At 41.4% G+C, this 17407-nt stretch overlaps 1 protein-coding gene across 1 annotated transcript in view; it reads left to right on the plus strand.

Annotated features, from left to right (window-relative positions):
* The first annotated feature begins 777 nt into the window (after positions 1-777).
* Positions 778-17407, plus strand: part of COL9A1 (collagen type IX alpha 1 chain) — a 95074-nt gene continuing 78444 nt past the window's right edge. Inside the window, exons 1-5 of the mRNA XM_075554043.1 lie at positions 778-803; positions 1338-1411; positions 2937-3014; positions 3126-3258; positions 9667-10063. Of these exons, the coding sequence (XP_075410158.1) occupies positions 790-803; positions 1338-1411; positions 2937-3014; positions 3126-3258; positions 9667-10063 (696 nt within the window). The 5' untranslated portion in view covers positions 778-789. The remainder of the gene's footprint in view (positions 804-1337; positions 1412-2936; positions 3015-3125; positions 3259-9666; positions 10064-17407) is intronic.

A 17407-nucleotide genomic window follows, 5' to 3' on the forward strand; every position in this document is an offset into this window, starting at 1 on the left:
CGTGGGACAAGTACCTTTTTTGTGTTTTGATTTTCTCATTTGTAAAATAGGTATTATTTTAATTTTACAGAGTTTTGTCGTGAGAAATATCATCGTTAAACTTCAATAAGGGTTAGCTATGCCAACCATGAGAATCATGACTGAAGACTATTCTGAAGAAGGCATTAAATCCCTGGGCTTTGAATCTCAGTCAACACCCCAAACAATTATTTACACTCCATCTAGCAGTTGAACCAAGTGAGTTACCAACCACCCAACTCACTAGCCCAAGGGCATACAACTAATAGACTTCTGAACAAATGGGATTCAGATCTAGGCTGGCTGAGTCCCAAGTCTCCCCGGATGTCCCACCTCTCTCTGCTGGCGTCTCAGACCTCTCAAAGCACCCTGTGTCCCCATGGCTGTTCGACAAGCTCCTACTGTATTCCTAGAGCAGCTTGCCCGGGTCTTTCTGGTGAATTTCCCCACATCCTTTTTTTTTCTTCCCAGCAAAGTTTACTCTGCGAATCCCTCCTTCAGTGTAACTTTATTAGCTTTGGGGACACACCTCCAGCTAGTTTGGGCTTATAGGGCGGGCCTTTCCCACCCCCTTTCCTCTGCTTCTGTTTAAAGCGTCACCAGATGCCTCTGGTTCACTCTCTTTGCTTTTAGCCCTCACCGGGGCAGGAGAGTCCAAGGCAGTGCCCATCAGTCTTGGGGTGGGTGTGAAGGGGTCTTGGGGAGCACTGACTCCCTTGCAGCCCCATCTTCATAGGGGCTGTTGGCAACGACAGAAAACCAACTGGCAAAATGAAGAGTTGCTGGTAAGAAGGTGCCCCTGAGGAGGAGGATGGGCAGTGGGCTGGAGTCCTTAGAACCAAGGGTCTGTGCTTTTTCAGTGGTGATAAGATGAGAAAGTAAGACAGGAGAGAGAGACAGACAAGAATGAGAATGAAGAGAGGACATGCGAGAGACAGAGAACAGACATAGACGAGGAAGAAAGAGAGACAGGGGAAAGAAATGGGGGCATAAAGCAAGTAGAGTCCTGGAGAGACAGAAAAACAGAGCTATAAGAAAACAGATAAGGAGATATATATAGAACAGAAATTGTGTGATAAATAGAGACAGAGGATGTGAAAGGGAAAAAAACCAAACAGGGAGCATGGGAACTAGAAAGGTTGAAATTAATGACAGCTTTTGGTAAGGCTTCAAGTCAAAATGAAGAAACAATACATGATACTGGGCTTTGATCACCCACCTTAATCAGGTTTACCAGGTTTAGAACTATGAAAGTCATTAACATTTGGTGGGGCTCATGTTGAAGGTATATATTTCTTTTCTTTTTTTCTCCTTTTTAGGAAAATTCCCGTTTGCTTCCTTGTATGCAGTTTGCTGGGACCCTGGGCATCTGCGACTGTCAGGCGTCGCCCAAGTAAGGGTTGTGACTTGTAGATTCTGAAATCTCACTCATTCCCAGGAATGGTCAGGGGGATGCAGCATCTATAGTCCTTCACACCCACACTCTGCAATCCAGCCTTGGCTCATCGGTGTATTCTCGGAGCTGGGGTTCTGTTGGCAGTGTTCACAGTGGGCAGGAGGGCCCATGTGTGTGCTCTATCTAGTGTCTACCAGAGTGCCTGGTTCACTGCCATCAAGTCTGTTCTTACTCAAAGAGACCTTATAGGACAAGGTAGAACTACTCCTGTGGGTTTCTGAGACTGTAACTTTTTACAGGAGTAGAAAGCTTCACCCTTTTCCCACTGGTAGCTTGGAACTGCTGACCTTGTGGTTAGCAGCCCATTACTACTCCAGGGATCCATAAATGTTGTATAGACACGTGGGTGAACAGATGAATGACAGACAGATAGAAGCCAATCTTCTGGGCCCAGGGAAGGTGGAGAGTTTATCAGGTGTGCTGGGATGGTGGGGGTCCAAGCTTCCCCCCGGCATCAGGAAGTCCTTGTAGGGAGGCAAACCAGTCCAGGCACTGGAGTTGGATAGTTAGAGACCTTCTGGGATGAGGAAAGAACAGCCCCTCACCCTTCCCCCTTGCCCTCTCACTCCACTCTGTACATGTAGGGGAGCCCCAATTTCATTTCAGGGATACGCTGATCCTTTTCATGATTGTTTTCTCCTTCCAACTCTTCAACATTTGAGGTTCCTATCAATAGTCTAGTCAGTGCCCTTATTTGATCTTTTAGAACGAAATGGTGGAATGAATGCACCCTCTAGGTATTATTTATTTTTAGCAAATTACTATTTATTATTAGTGATTTTTTAGTGAATGAATTATTACTGAGTTATTATGCATTAGTGAATGAATCCCAAGACACCCTTTATTTCACAAAAATCCTTCAGAACTTCATCTTCAGCAGCCCTGTTGTTCAAGGCTGGCCCTGCATCCTCTTTGGCATTCTAAGATCTGTGGAGTTTGTGGACTGTTTCCTAGCCCAAACCACCAGGAGTTTTCCTACCAGTTTTCAGACACTATGCCATTCAGGACATTGTGCCATTCTGGTTCCAAGAGGAATAAATTCCTAAGCTCCTCAAAAGGAACATTTTTTCCCAGCACAAATTATTCAAGCAACCTGGTTGGTGTCTTGCATCCTTTCCAGGATGAGTTGGTGAGTGAATTATAAGGTTTGAAGCATAGAATGAAAGAAATGCTTTACAGCAGGCTGCTTGGTATGCTCAGGGGAGCCCTGGCGGCATAGTGGTTACTCATTGGGCTGCTAACCACAAGGTCAGCATTTTGAAACCACCAGCCTCTCTGAGGCTTTCTCCTCCCCCAGAAACCCACAGGAACAGTTCTAGTCTGTTCTGTAGGGCTACTGCGAATCAGAATCAACTCACTGCCAGTGAGTTTGGTATAATATTGCACTTTAAATAGTTGTCCAGCTCTGCTTATGTTAAGGGGATGAAGTAAAATAACAACTTGCGGTTTCTTTCTTTTACAGGGTTTCCTGTCAGTTTGAATGCTAATGGTGGAGACCAACTCTGCCCTACGATCAGGATTGGCCAAGATGACTTGCCAGGCAAGTAGTGAAGCATCATTGGAAATGTGTCCTTTTGGTATATTTTTGCATTTGGGAAAGAATAAAACCAGCCTCATTCGGAATCTTCCACTTTGTGTTCCCTCACTCCAGGGTTCGATCTGATTTCTCAGTTCCAGGTAGATAAAGCAGCATCGAGACGAGCTATCCAGAGGGTTGTGGGATCAACAGCATTACAGGTGGCTTACAAGTTGGGAAGTAATGTAGACTTTAGGATTCCGACCAGGTAATCTATCATCGATCATAAATATTCCATCTATTTGTCTTCCCCACATTCTGTTTTTAACCAATGATCAGGTATCCACAGCTGAATGTGCTCATGCTCAGTGTTTACTTATTGAGTCAATCTAAATATAAAGATGAAGGAATGTATTTACCTACCTATCTTCAGTGCCTGAATCTGTGAATGCACCTCGTGTTTTCAGTATGTGATTTACTTTTCCTTCCAGGAAAGAAGAAAAAATGAATCACTGAGACTGTTATACATCGAGGCAGGACATGTTCTTATTTCCCTGCTCTCTGTTTTTCTATAATTTGTCTGGTGTTGACTGAAAGGACCCACTGTGAAAAGAGCCAGAGGTGAAGCATAAATTTAACCAGGAGCCACACAGTGGTTAGGAAACTCACAAAGCCGCTGTTCAGCATTCTGGTGCTGAAATAGGATCACTGGTCCAGTGCTTGCTTGGCTTCTGGCAGGGATCACAGGAAAGCAAAGCGGGAGTAATGACAGCAGAAACAATGGCAGTGATAATAGAAAAATAATCCTCTCCTTCATATAGCTGCTTCCCTGGAACTAAGCCTTTTATTTAAAATCCAGGTGCTTTATTTAGTCTATGGGCTAGTGTTGGGTCATGCGACTATTACAAATGAGCTTTCTTTTTTTCCCTTCTTTTTCTCCAAATGCTCAATATGTGATTATATGACTTAAGGTGTCCTTATGCTTTAGTGGATTGCCATCAAATATAGAATTAAGGTGCCTTTGGTAGAAAGAAAGTGTGGCTTTGATAAAAATTAAGTTTAAAGGTAAATGATTAATTAGAGCAGGAAAAGAATATTAATATTCTTTATTAATATTAAAGAATCAAGATATACTTATAACAAGGAGATAATGTAATATAAATAATTAATAAGATGATATTAATATTCTTTGTTATGTTAAAGATGAATGCATATTTATAATAATGAAAAAAATTTTAAATAGAAGAATCTTGTGCCAACACTTGTGGATACAAATTCCATTTGTTGGAAACACTATATTTTACAAAACAATAATAAAAGTGTTTATGATGTGCAGTACATAGACCATTTGATGTATTTACTAATTAACATCAATTAATCTTATTTGCACCACAGCCCTATGAGTAGAGCTGTCATTAACCTCATTTTATAGAGCAGGGCTGGGAAGGGCTAGGAAACTCAGGCTGAATGGCTTTCTAGGCTGGCTGCTAACCAACACTCCACTGTGATCCAGGAAAGCCATTCGCCTTTAGGAAAAAACCCGCTATGATAAGTTACAGTGACCTGTAATTGTTTATTCATTACATTTGCTTTTCACATACAGAAGTAAGAGTTGTGATTCTGTAGAAGCTTAAAGAATCATAATTTCCCCCTTTTCTTTAATAAGATAATAAAACAACACAAGACCCCAATGTTTACCAAGTTTTATTTTCTATGAATCTGGACTATGATTAACTTTAAGTTTAGAGATTTGGAGACTTATTGTTAAACCAAGAGACTCCATTTATTTCTCTCTTTCCATATAAATGAAGAAAATATATGTAATAGTTAAGATTATAATGTTAGTAATCATGATAATCAACACATCATAAAAAATCAGCTTCAGACCACATAACTTGCTAATCTCCTGCTTTCTTGGTTGTATTGTCCAGAGTTATTACTATTTCCACAGGAACTATTCAAGGTGTATTTTCTCTATCATCTTGACTCTGTGTCCCTACAAAGATTCAACTCAGTGCCATCAAGTCAATGCTAACTCATAGCAACCCTATGGGGCTGGGTAGAACGTCCTCTGTGAGCTTCTGAGATGGTAACTCTTTACCAGAGTTGAAAGTCTCATCTTTCTCCCACACAGTGCCTGGTAGCTTTGAACTGCTGATTTTGTGGTTAGTACCCCAATATATAACCACTATGCTGACAGGGCTACCACCCTTATTTTACTAGCTGGGTTTATTGCGAGCTGGAGAAAAATGGAAGAAGGATGTAGAAGAAAGCAATATGAGAAAGAAATAAGAGAAGGTTGAGAGCCAGAGGGCTGAGATAAAAGAAATTCCAAATAGGTAGTTAATAACCAAGCAAGTTACTTAAAATATCTCTGCTTAAGCTTCCAATTAGGGATGACAATGATAACTATGTCACAGAGTTGTCATGAGCAGTAAATGGCAGGCAATACATGGAGAGTGATTGACCAATACCTGGTTCACAGTGCTCTTGGTCATGGAGAGCACCAGGAGGGGAGAGTGTATGTACACGAGTCTTCTTAGTGGATTCTTTCTTTCCAAGCTGTCTTCAAAGCCCTACTCATTCAAAAGCCAGGTGGCAAGGAGGAAGGGGGGTGGGAATGCTCTTAGGTATTAGGCTGTTTGGCTTAAAGGACATTTCTGTGCTGAAGAATGTAGCTCTGAGGAAGCCAAAAGAAACTACTGGCAGAGTCTTCCTCAGAGAGACAGGCGATTGTGGCCTACTAAGGTCAAGTGAGTGATAGAGTCAAAATTTATTCTTGTTTATCATCTGATTTAAAAAAAGATAAATTATAAGACATACTTTTTGGCTATTAAAATGTTTTTTGGAGATATCTTTATTTTAGGGAGAATAAATGCCCAGTCTCAGCTGCCAAGTTTCAGCCTGTTTGTTTACTTTACTGAACACAGGTCTGATTCTTTTCTTTGGGTTAAGGTCATACACAGGGGTTTCAAGGTCCAAAGACTTTTAATCTTTTATTCAGACTCTTGTGCTTCCCTTTTTAAGGCACTCTGTGCAGATTGCAATATAATGAAAGAAAACATTTATAGACCCGGCAGCTTTTAAATTATGTATGCTGTCAAGTTTACTTAAGGCTGTGCACAGCATATTTACAAGAACAGAACTTCAGGTGTTCAAAAAAGACAATGGAACCGGCAGTTCTGTAAATTAGACTTTTGATGGCTTAAAAAAAGGCCCTCGGCCTAAACAGCTCCATGTGGATTTTATTAATTTGAATACTAGGAGGATTTCTCCTTCTATTGACATACTTAAAAAATTACACTCCAAAAACTTTTTTGAAAAATTACTGCAAAAAATCTAGACACACTGTCATCAAATTGCTTCTGACTCATGGAGACCCTGAGGGACAGAATAGGACAGCAACGTGATAAGCATAGTTACTTCATTAATTTTCTTTGCATATATGGAGCGCAACGAATGGCTTCTCCTGGTGTAGCAATACGTCTACAGATGAAGGGTTCTTACAGGGATTCAACTATTCCTCCCTGCCTTCTCTTTTCTTACGTTTAGTACTGTCTACACGGAGTCAGGCAGAGGCGGACATCATGGCCTACTCCACTTTTGACAAAACAACTTTCATGAAGCACAAATTGGGAAAAATTCTCCAGTTACCCTCACAATGTCTTGTTTATGAAAAAAAAAAAAAAAACCCAAAACAGGCACCTAAACATGTTCCTGTGGCTTCAGTGAAGATGTGCGCTGGGGTTTTTTAGGGACTCCAATTTTGAAGTTGCAGCATCTATCAACAAATATGTAGCTAACATAGAACAATTTTCTTTTTGAAGTCTGGAAAATAATGCTTTATGGAAAAGAAAAAGATAAAGAATAGGGATTTATCTTTTTTTTCCTACTTAAACCTCACATGTCAACAATAATTATGTTGGCTAAAGCAACAACATCAGAAAAAAATTCTTTTTAGCATTTGGTTAAATCCAAGCCAATCACTGAAAAGAATGTTCAAAACCCCTATTTATAATTTTAATGAATTCTTGCCAAATTTTGCCTTTGAGAAAGACTTTTTAATATGTGTCTCCCAGCCTCAAATCAATTCAAGTCAGTGAAATGCGATGTACAAACTTCCATAGGTTTTACAACTATATATGTATTGTATTATTTTGTCATTAGTGAACTTTAGTTGATTTTTCAAAAGTTATTCTGGAATAGATGTAATTCTAAAATATCTGGAGCAGAAGTAGATACAAATTTTTAAGCAACTTGCAAGAGTGGTAAACAGAGACTCTGAAGAAGAATGAATCCTAGAAAAGACATGGCAGGTATTTTCTATTTTGGAAAAATAGGACAGTAGATAATTTCAGTATAACATCTTACACCTTGACCCCAAATTAAATATTTTTAAGTGTACATGTGAAAAAAAACCCACTTCTGTACACCAAGCAGGAGCCCTGGGGGCACCGTGGCTATGCCCTTCCAAACCACCTGCCTCTGCGGAAGAAAGACATGGTGTTCTACTCCCTTAAGCAGGTACCGTGCTGGGCAACTGTCCTATCAGGTCTCTGTGAGTTGGCAGCCACTCAATGACAGTGAGTGTGGTTTTATACACCAAGCACTTAGTGAATCAGAAACTTTGCAATACAAATCTTACACATCACGAGTAATCATTTAAAAATACACCGAAAAGGATTTACCCAGTACTATAACGCGAGTAAGGAAAAAGCATCGCTACCAAGGCTCCAGTTCATATTCCAAACAAACAGCGTCTAAATCTGCCTCTGCTATTAGTGGGCGGCTACACTGCGCTCTCTTTGCCTCAGTGTCCTTTGGATGCCTTGGGGAAAATAGTCCATTCCAGACAGTGGCTTCTTAGGGTCAGTTAAATTCAAGGCAGAGATGTCAGTTCCGAAGGCTATGTTGGCTCTTTATTATGGTGGCTATGTATGGAAATTTTCCCAATCACATTTTCATACATACATACACGGAAAAGTAAACATGTATCGCTGTAAAGGTTCCGGTTCGTACACGCACTGGTTTATCCCAAGGAAAACTTGCATAAACATGCCTCAGCCATCAGGGGCTGGCCGCAGACAAGGTCTCTTCTCAGAGTACACTTGTGTCAGTCAGCTAGGGGTCTGTCAAAAAAGAGGGGCGGGGAAGTTGGGGGAGCAAACTGTGGAGGGGGAGGGAGCACTCACTAAAACTAATGGTGATGGCACAACTCATTAAAAAGTGATTTAACGGGGGGGGGGTGCAAACTATTCTAAAACTCATTGTGGTTATGATTGTGCAATTCTTCTCGATATGACTGAATTACTGAACTGTGCGATATATAGATTAAGTGCCAATAAAACTGGTAAAACATATTTAACATGGTGAGTAGCTTTATTTATTCACTAATAGCCTTAGAATTAAAAATTTTTCTGGTTTAACATTTTTTAGCACAACAATATATTGTAACATAATGGGTAGCAACTTATATATGCCAATTTGAGAAATGTATATGTTAATCATTTTAGTTCATAGAAAAAAGTCTAAATCAGTCTCCCTTTAGCTACTATTTAATTTGCTGTTTCTTCTTTTCCCTTCCCGTGAAAGGTGTCGTGTAGCAGGAGTCTGGCATGAGGGCCTCTGGTTCCTTGTCTGTTAACTATTCTTAGACATTTCTAATTGTATTACGTGCTTAGCATTCAAAATTAATTGGCACCTAGTTTTCTTAGCATTTCCTTTGCAGTGAGAAAATTCTCTGTGCTTAGGAGGAAGAAAGTGGAAGGATGTGGTTTTCATATCCTTGAAAAATGATGGTACCATCGAACAGTCTCTGATACTTAGAGTTCAGGTTTAGCTGAGTGGCTCCCATAGAGAAGATCCAGAAAAATATCCAGCTAGCTAGCGAAGCTCCTGCTCACTGTCTCCATGGAGACTGGCGGTGCCTTGAGGACAGTGACAGGCTCATGTTGCTGTTAAAACCGAGAAAGGAAGTCCCACTGAGACAGGTTTCCGTAGCAGATGGGGGACAACTGGGCTGGAGCAAAGGAGTCAGGACTGGCCATCTTGTCCTTGTCACAAATCCAGTGACAAGCCTCTGCCTGCGACGTTAACACTGCTCGCTGCCCTCTCCCAGTGGCAAACCGCCTCGGTGTGGAGAGGCTTCTAAAACCTTCGTTACTGATTCTCAAATGCTTAAGTGGGACGAGGAGATACTTAGGAAGAGAAGTTATAGAAGACGAAAAAAGTCATTCTAAGCTCTTACGCTTATTTTTTTAAGCTCCTTTAATGAAATGGTTTCCACAACTGGGAGAGCTGATCTGGATTCCAGAAATCTCTCTGACTGGTGACCATCGGTGCCAAGACTTTCTAACACTGTGGCTTTGGCTGAGATGGAGCTGCTGAGCAGCAGCCCCCGGGATCGCATAAATAGGAACCCTGCTGGGAGTAGACTCATTGGGAGTCCTCCTTGGCTAGGAAGATTTGTACTCGTATTTTAAGATGGAAGCTTAACACACAGAAATGACTGAAACTTGGTGAAGGTCTTGACGGACGGGCATGAGCTAACAAAGCGCCCAGTGTTCTACGCTGTAGCCGCTCTGTCTAGAACTAAAGCAGCACACAGGCCCATATTGTAAATCCATACGGGGATGGAAAACAAGATTTGCCTTTCACGTTTTAATATTTTCCTCAGGCATTTGTATCCCAACGGGCTGCCGGAAGAATACTCCTTTTTAACGACTTTCCGGATGACTGGGAGCACACTGGAAAAGAACTGGAACATTTGGCAGGTTCAGGATTCCTCGGGGAAGGAGCAGGTTGGCGTGAAGATTAATGGCCAAACAAAATCCGTTGCATTTTCATACAAAGGACAGGATGGAAGTCTCCAGACGGCAGCCTTCTCCAGTCTGCCCTCCTTGTTTGACACCCACTGGCATAAGCTCATGATCGGTGTGGAGAGAAGCACCGTTACTCTCTTCATTGACTGCAAGAGGCTGCAATCCGTACCTATCAAGCCCAGAGGCCCAATCGACGTGGATGGCTTTGCTGTGCTGGGAAAGCTGGCAGATAATCCTCAAGTTTCTGTTCCGGTGAGTATGAAACCATATATTGTGGAAGGTTAAGAGTAAAGCAAAGCCAAATAACGACGACAAAAAACACATTGCTAAAACCCGAATACCGCAGGCATCTTTGACATAGTGCAATTCCTTTAGACGTGAGCAGCCTGTTCCCCCCCTCGCCCCCGTTCACACAGCATCTGTTCCCGAAGCCCCCGCGCTCTCATGCGTGTAGCATGCACCCGAAGGCACAGAGTGAAAAGCAGAGCAAGTTATGCACATAGCTCAGGTTGAAGAGCTAACAGCCTCTTGGAAGATGCTACATGTCCACCTGGAGCACTTAGAGTCCTTCGGAGGCAACTTAGAAAGTCATTCCAGTGAGGTACCTAGTGCGCATATTTAACACAATGAGGATATTCACAATACGCTTAGTGTGACTCATGGACTCAACCAAGAGTTCAATACTTCTTACGTCTAAATGGAAGAACTCAAATTGGCATAAGAAAAGGAGAAACTGCTCTAGCTGAGGGACACGCTCTAGTAAGAAACAAAGAAGTAAAGGATAAGTCAGTCACCTTGAAAGGCCTAGACTAGAGACTGGCTGCTTTAGCTGATAGGTGCATGCAACGTGTCTGAGTATGTGCCGAGGCAGAGGTGCGGCACGGGAAGTGGTGAGGAAAGAAGTTAGGGAGCTATCTGTATGTTGTGCGGTCAGTGAGAATAAAAGCTATGGAGATATTATAAATTTTTTGAGATATTATAATTTTTATTGAAAGTAAATTCTTTTAGAATGTGTCATGCATATAAAGATAAGGAATTATACCAAAACTGAATAATTATGCTAACTAGCAAAAGGTAGTATTATTATTTTGAATTGTTAACCTTGCACTGAATAACCCTCTGAAAGGCTGTTTTATAATACTATGACAGAAGAAATAGAAATATGTCTTAAAGGGAAAGTATTCTTATGGGGAAATTAATAAATACATTTAGAGATCCAGGAATAAACCATAGATGCCAAGATCTTTTCCTCTCTTGGAGCTAGCTGCTGAATTCCGGTCACAAAACCTATGTCAAGCAGTGTGTAGCAGGGCGACACAGTGATATTGAATTGTTTCTGTGCACTTCTCGAAGGGAAAAAGGTTATCAGCCATTTCAGTAATGGAATTGTTCAAGTAACTTGTTTTCAATGGAAGGATTGTGATTGGTGTGAAGGGTAGTGTGAAATTTCTATATTCTGTGATGGACAGGAAGCAATTTGTAACTGCCACATTACTGCTTTGGCTTGTAGACACTTGAGAAAGTATTTCTCCTACTAATGAATTCTCACACCTCGAGTGGCTGGGCCAGAAAGCGAGGGGCCACTGTTGGGCCATCTCAAAATGTGGGGCGGCCAAATCTTGGAACAGCCCTCGAGAGATTCTCTGAAGTGTCTGTGTCACTGCGGAACTCTTGGTGAGGGGGAGGGGACCTTAGGGAGCCTCCTCACAGAGATGAATGTCCTCAACCTTTTAAAATGATTGATTTTGATTCATGACCATTTCAGGTCATTTTAATCCCAAATTTTGCATGCTAGAATGCTATTAAGTCACTAGGGAAGTAAATGAAACTCTCAAAATTATACTACAGTCAAGCCAATAATGTAGCTGATTATAGGTTTTCTGCCAAGCCTAGTCTCACATCAAAGTGGTGGGGAGGGAAAACTGGGAGTAAAGGACTACTAATCTTCGATTTTATTCTACTCTGTGCAGGAAGGTAGCAAAGAACCTGCAAGCTGGTGTTAACATTATGCTTCTGGTCCACTGAGGAGCTTCTCAAAGTCAATGCACACTGCAGGTTATGCTAAAAGTACTTGAAATAAGCATTTAGATATCACTACCTTCAGACTATATTCTGACTCCCTCACAAGGAATCACAAAAGAGGTTTGGACCTAGAGCCCCATTGGTGTCCCAGATGTGGCCGTTAGGAGAAGGGTGACGAATAGATTGAAGTTCAAGGCTAAGAACATGCTATCTTCACCCAAGGAACAACAGTGATCGTGTAGCACGCAAAAGTGTCCCCAAGTGCTTTCTTCAAGTTCAACTCTGCATAATAAGACAACCAAGATGTGAACGGCTCTGTGTAAGAAAAGTCCGTTTATTGTCTTAGCACCTTAATATTGTTAGCACAGCAATGCAAAGTTTTCCAAGTGCTTTCATTCTTGTGAACTTGCTTGACCTTGTAGCCATTTTGTGAGAGAGGAAGCAGGGATGAGGTGAGCTCCACTTTTTATCTGAACAAGCGACTTCAAGCGTGTCATTTGGCTTGTGAGACACAGTTGTAGGTATAAAAATTCTAAACTACCTTATTTTCTGCTACATCAAATAGATTTCCTTTGAGAAAAAGGAAAATAGGGTAAGTTTCTATATTCCTAAGCATCTCATCCGTCTCGTTTATGGAAGGCATGGGTGCTTTGCACAGACTTTTCAGGATTTAATTGACAAGTCAAACAGAACAAATATTTTTTTAAGAGAAAAGACTGCACAGTATAAAACACGTGCTTGATCATTAATTCTGATTGTTTATTCATGGGGTAAACACTCATTCTGTAGCTATATTCCGGGTATACAAAAATGACAGAAACCACAGTCTTCATCTTAAAAATGCTTCAGTCTATTGGGGCTGGGAGGAGTCGAGGCAAAAATCAGTGCCGATAAATACCTCCTGAAAAGGACCATGAGAGCAAACAGCGCTGGTGTCCTGGAAACACATAGGAAAGGCTCCCCCTTTAGCTGAGGGCAGGAGGCATGTGTGGTGGTCAAGGATATCAAAGTCCATGGTGTCTGAGGGTGATTCCTAAGGATGAATCAGGAATTCACGAGGAGAAATTGGGTCCAGTAACCTAGGCAATAAGACTCTACTCTCATTTAGGAATTCCCACATTTGTTCATTCTCCTTTTTTCTGTCCTTAGCAATCTCTCGATGCTGCTTTGCATTTTTTAGGCTAAAAATTCAAATATTCATGAAACGCGTAGAAGAAGCCCAAATGTCCACAAATTGGACCACTTTTTATTTTTCTTGATTGATTCATGACCACCTGGGGTCATTTTAATCCCAAACTCTAAATGCTGTTCAATATTATACCATAGTCCATGGTTTTTACTTGTGATCTTGCATTTCTCAGCAATTTGGCTGAAATCTGAAGTTACCGGCAGTTATTGGGAAAAATGTCTACCTGTCCCTTAGTTCCAACAGAGCTATAGCTATTAATATTCTACATATTCTGAGAGTGAGAAAAGCTACTTTTGCAGGCTATCTTTCTCTCAAATTGTAGAGAGAAAATAGTCAGTATTATTGTGTAAAACTTTGTATGAAAAGAAAATGTCGCTGCAGCGGGCAAACAGCAAGGAACAGGGCACATTTCAATTTTCCTGCACGTTTGTATTCATTCTAATCTTGGCACTCCATTAATTGAATTTTTTCTCAGGGTCAACTTTTTCTTTAGTAAATAAATCAAAAGCAAGACACCTTTCTAACGGTATTTTCAGAGACAAAGAGGACCCCCTAGAAACCACATCATAACAAGGGCAATGAAAATCAGCATTTGATGGAGCATCAGCGTCAGCAGACTCGTTTATATTGCGCTTGTGTGCGATTTCCACCCGTCTACCCCACCTTTTGCCTCTTTCCCTCTCATAAATTGGAAAAAATACAATTTCAAGAGGTTTTCATAAAGCTTGCGATAGTACAGTACAACTCAAATACCCTCCCACCATTCTTGGTGATCTGGTGGCTCAGAGCCTTTATATCTCGCCCCCAATGCACTGCTGTAACGCATAGTAGTTGGCTTTAAAGCAGCAAATCCAATTCTCCTTTGTGCCCATGTTTTAGGATGATGCCATTTGTCCCACTGCAGAGCTTGGATTCCTGGCAGGATGCCATAACGGCATGCTCGTTGTGGCAGGTTCTCCATGGTTGATTGCCAGGCTGATTGCCTGGACAGTGACTTGGTACTGCTCTATTAGAAAACAGAGTTAGCCTTCCTCCCTTTTCATGGTTGTACGCCCAGGGTTTGGGTTTGTTTGAGGAAGAAAAAAAGTTTATGTCGCTATCCAAATATATGATTCAAACCATTTTCTTTTTAAACCAGCCATTTCCCAAACAAGCACATGTTGAACCTGAGTAATTACTGTAGGAAGATAAAATGCTTTAAAAAGTGGATTTCAAATGTATTGTGTTAGTTTTTTTTGGGGGGGGGGCGGTTATAGTCAGAGAAAACTGTGGGAGCAAATGGCTAAACTCTTGATTGTTGTTGCTAGGTGCTCTCAAGTCCAAGTCCTAGTGACCTCATGTACAACGGAGCGGAACACTGACCAGTCCTCTGCATCTTCACAGTTGTTCCTCTGCTTACACCCACTGTTGTAGCCACAGTGTCAATCCAGTCTGTCAAGTGTCTTCCTCTTTTCCACTGCCCCTCAAGCATGATGTCTTTTCCAGGGACTGGTCTCTCCAGATAATCTGTCCAAAGTAAATGAGCTGAAGTCTTGCCATCCTTGCTTCTAAGGAGCATTCTGGCTGTCCTTCTTCCAAGACAGATCTGTTTGTTCTTTGGGCAGCCCATGGTCCTGTCTATATTCACTGGCATCAGCATAATTCAAGTGCACTAATTTTTCTCTGGTCTTCTTTAGTCCATGTCCAACTTTCATAAGCTTGATTGAAAACACCATGGTTTGGGTCATTTGCACCTTATTTCTCAAAGTAACCTCCTTGCTTTTTTACACTTTAAAGAGGTCTTGAGCAGCAGAGTTACAGAATGCAATGTGCCATCTGCTCTCTTGACTACGGCTTCCACGGGCATTGGCTGTGGATCCAAGCAGGATGAAATCCCAGGCAACTTCAGTCTTTTACCATTTATCATGCTACTACTTAGTGGTTCGGTTGTGAGGGTTCTGGTTTTCTTTCCATCGAGTTATAATCCACCCTGCAGGCTGCAGTCCTTCATCTCCATCAACCAGTGCTTCGGGTCTTACTCCTCACTCTCCTCAAGCAAGGCGGTGTCATCTGTGTAACACAGCTTGTTAACAAGCCCTCCTCCAATCCCAGTACTGCGTTCTCCTGCAGGTAGTCCAATGTCTGAGTGTTTGCTCAGAATACAGAGTGCATAGGGTGTGGATCCACCCTGATGCATACTCTTTCTGATTTAAACCGTGCAGTGTTCCTTTATTCTGCTTGCAGAACAGCCTCTGGATCCATGTCCAGGTTCTGCATGAGCACAATAAAGCATCCTGGAATTCCCATTCTTCTAAACTATCTAGGAAGAATCTATCTTTCTCTTTATTCTAAAGCATAAAAGCAAACCACACCAAGTTACACATTTACAGACAATGCAATGAGTGGTCACATGGGAAAAACACATGATAACGTTTGACCAACATTGTTTCTGGCACCAGATAAGTAGTGTAGAGAAGTTATTTTTTAGTTATTTGAGGTATGCATAGTATCTACTATTCATAATAGTTAAACCATTCGCTTTTTTAATTAAGTGGTGTTTTTACAACTCTTTATTTGTTTATTGAGTGGCACTTTTTACAGCTACTGTCTCACTTGGAAGTATTAAAAGAATACAACAGAGAAGGTATTGCTATCTACGTATATATGTATATGTGCAATTTGATTGGAGTATTTTTGTAGATATACCCTAATATTGTAGACCATATTGGCAACACCAACCGAATTATCTACCAGCTGGCAGTGAAATGAGTGTGTAGAAACAGATTGTTAACACAGGAGAAGCTGTGATTCAGAGAAAGGGGGTTATAGATATCCAAATTAAAAACTAAATGATGGCAAAACTTGCTTTTAATGGAAATTTGAAAGTACTAACACTTTTTACTAGCCTTAGTTACACGCATACTATAAAAATTATGATTCATTTTTCTATTTCTATAAAAATATATAGGACAGCAGTTCTCCATCTTCCTAATGCCATGACCCTTTAATACGGTTCTTCATATTGTGGTGACCCCCCAACCATAAAATTATTTTCATTGCTACATCATAACTGTAATTTTGCTACTGTTATGAATCGGGCGACCCTTATGGAAGGGTTGTTGGACCCCCAGAGGCGTCATGACCCACAGGTTGAGAACCGCTGATATAGGCCAAGAGCATAAAAGCCCTTGCTGTGTAGACTGGTTGTCTATAAGGCGAGACATTGATTATTTGATGATCCCTCTCCCTTTTCTTCATGTTATTTTTATTTGATTAGCTTCTGTGGTTAAAATCTGGTGTCAATCGTGGCCGCTCAGTGACAGAGCAAACTGGGAGTGCATCTAGACAAACCGCTCACTTTGCACATGACAAAGTTGATTCACAAGTGGAGGAAGTGGTTGGCCGCAAATCACAATCAATCTCTAAGGCAGCACTGTGCACTCTTTCTTCATAACATTTGTCTTTGCAACATCGATTATCAGCGTGTACTGAGTTATGATCGTTATTTGAGCTGACAAAGAAAGCTGACATTGATGTTCTAATGGAGCTTACATTGAGGAGAATATATATAATATGTATTTATACCAAGAAATGATCGAGCGAACGCATAGCATGGCAGATGGTTATAAATACTCTGGGGAAAATGAAGCAACAGAGAATCAGAGGGAGAGGGTGGCGCTAGGGAGCAAACTTTTGGCTGAAGTCTGAAGGAACTGGAGGCCACGGATGTCTGGGAACGGGAAAGGAAGATTCCTGGAAGACAGAGGCTCGAACTGTGCACTGCACCTGAGACCAGCATGAAGGGCTGTGTGGCTGGGACAAGAACTGTAGTCGCAGGCCCTGAGTCTGGAGAGGCCTCTGACGGGGACGAAGGATGCGGAATGGGGTAGCCCTCTGGTCGTGTGAGGCGGGAAGCCCTTAGATGGTTTGGAGTAGCTCAATTCACACACGTTCTTACATTTTGAAAGTCACGTTTTGGTTGCTGTTTTGAAAATAGACTTTAGGGAGGGAAAAAAAAAGCAGAAGCATTTTTGAGCAATGGAGACCTTAAGAGATTCTTCCAAGAACTCAAGAAGAGACGAGCTTGGTTTCGAACAGGGTAGTAGTGCTGCAGGAGGTGCAAGCTGGCCCACATATCTCATATAGTCTTACGGCTCAATATATGTGTGTGTCTTTACATGCGCGCGTGCACACACACATATGTACACATATATGATATACATCAGGGCACCTGTCATTAAAGACACACTAAAATTATATGTATATTATTGAACTTCAATTGGACTCTATCTATACAAATTGTTGTATGACATGGTTACATTTCCACAGTGTGTCAACATTCTTGTTCATTGTGTTCCAGTTTGCAGGGCTCTAGGAGCACTGGCGGCAAAGTGGCTTGTGAATTG

The sequence above is a fragment of the Tenrec ecaudatus genome, chromosome 7 (genome assembly GCF_050624435.1).
Source record: "Tenrec ecaudatus isolate mTenEca1 chromosome 7, mTenEca1.hap1, whole genome shotgun sequence".
Lineage (NCBI taxonomy): Eukaryota > Metazoa > Chordata > Mammalia > Afrosoricida > Tenrecidae > Tenrec > Tenrec ecaudatus.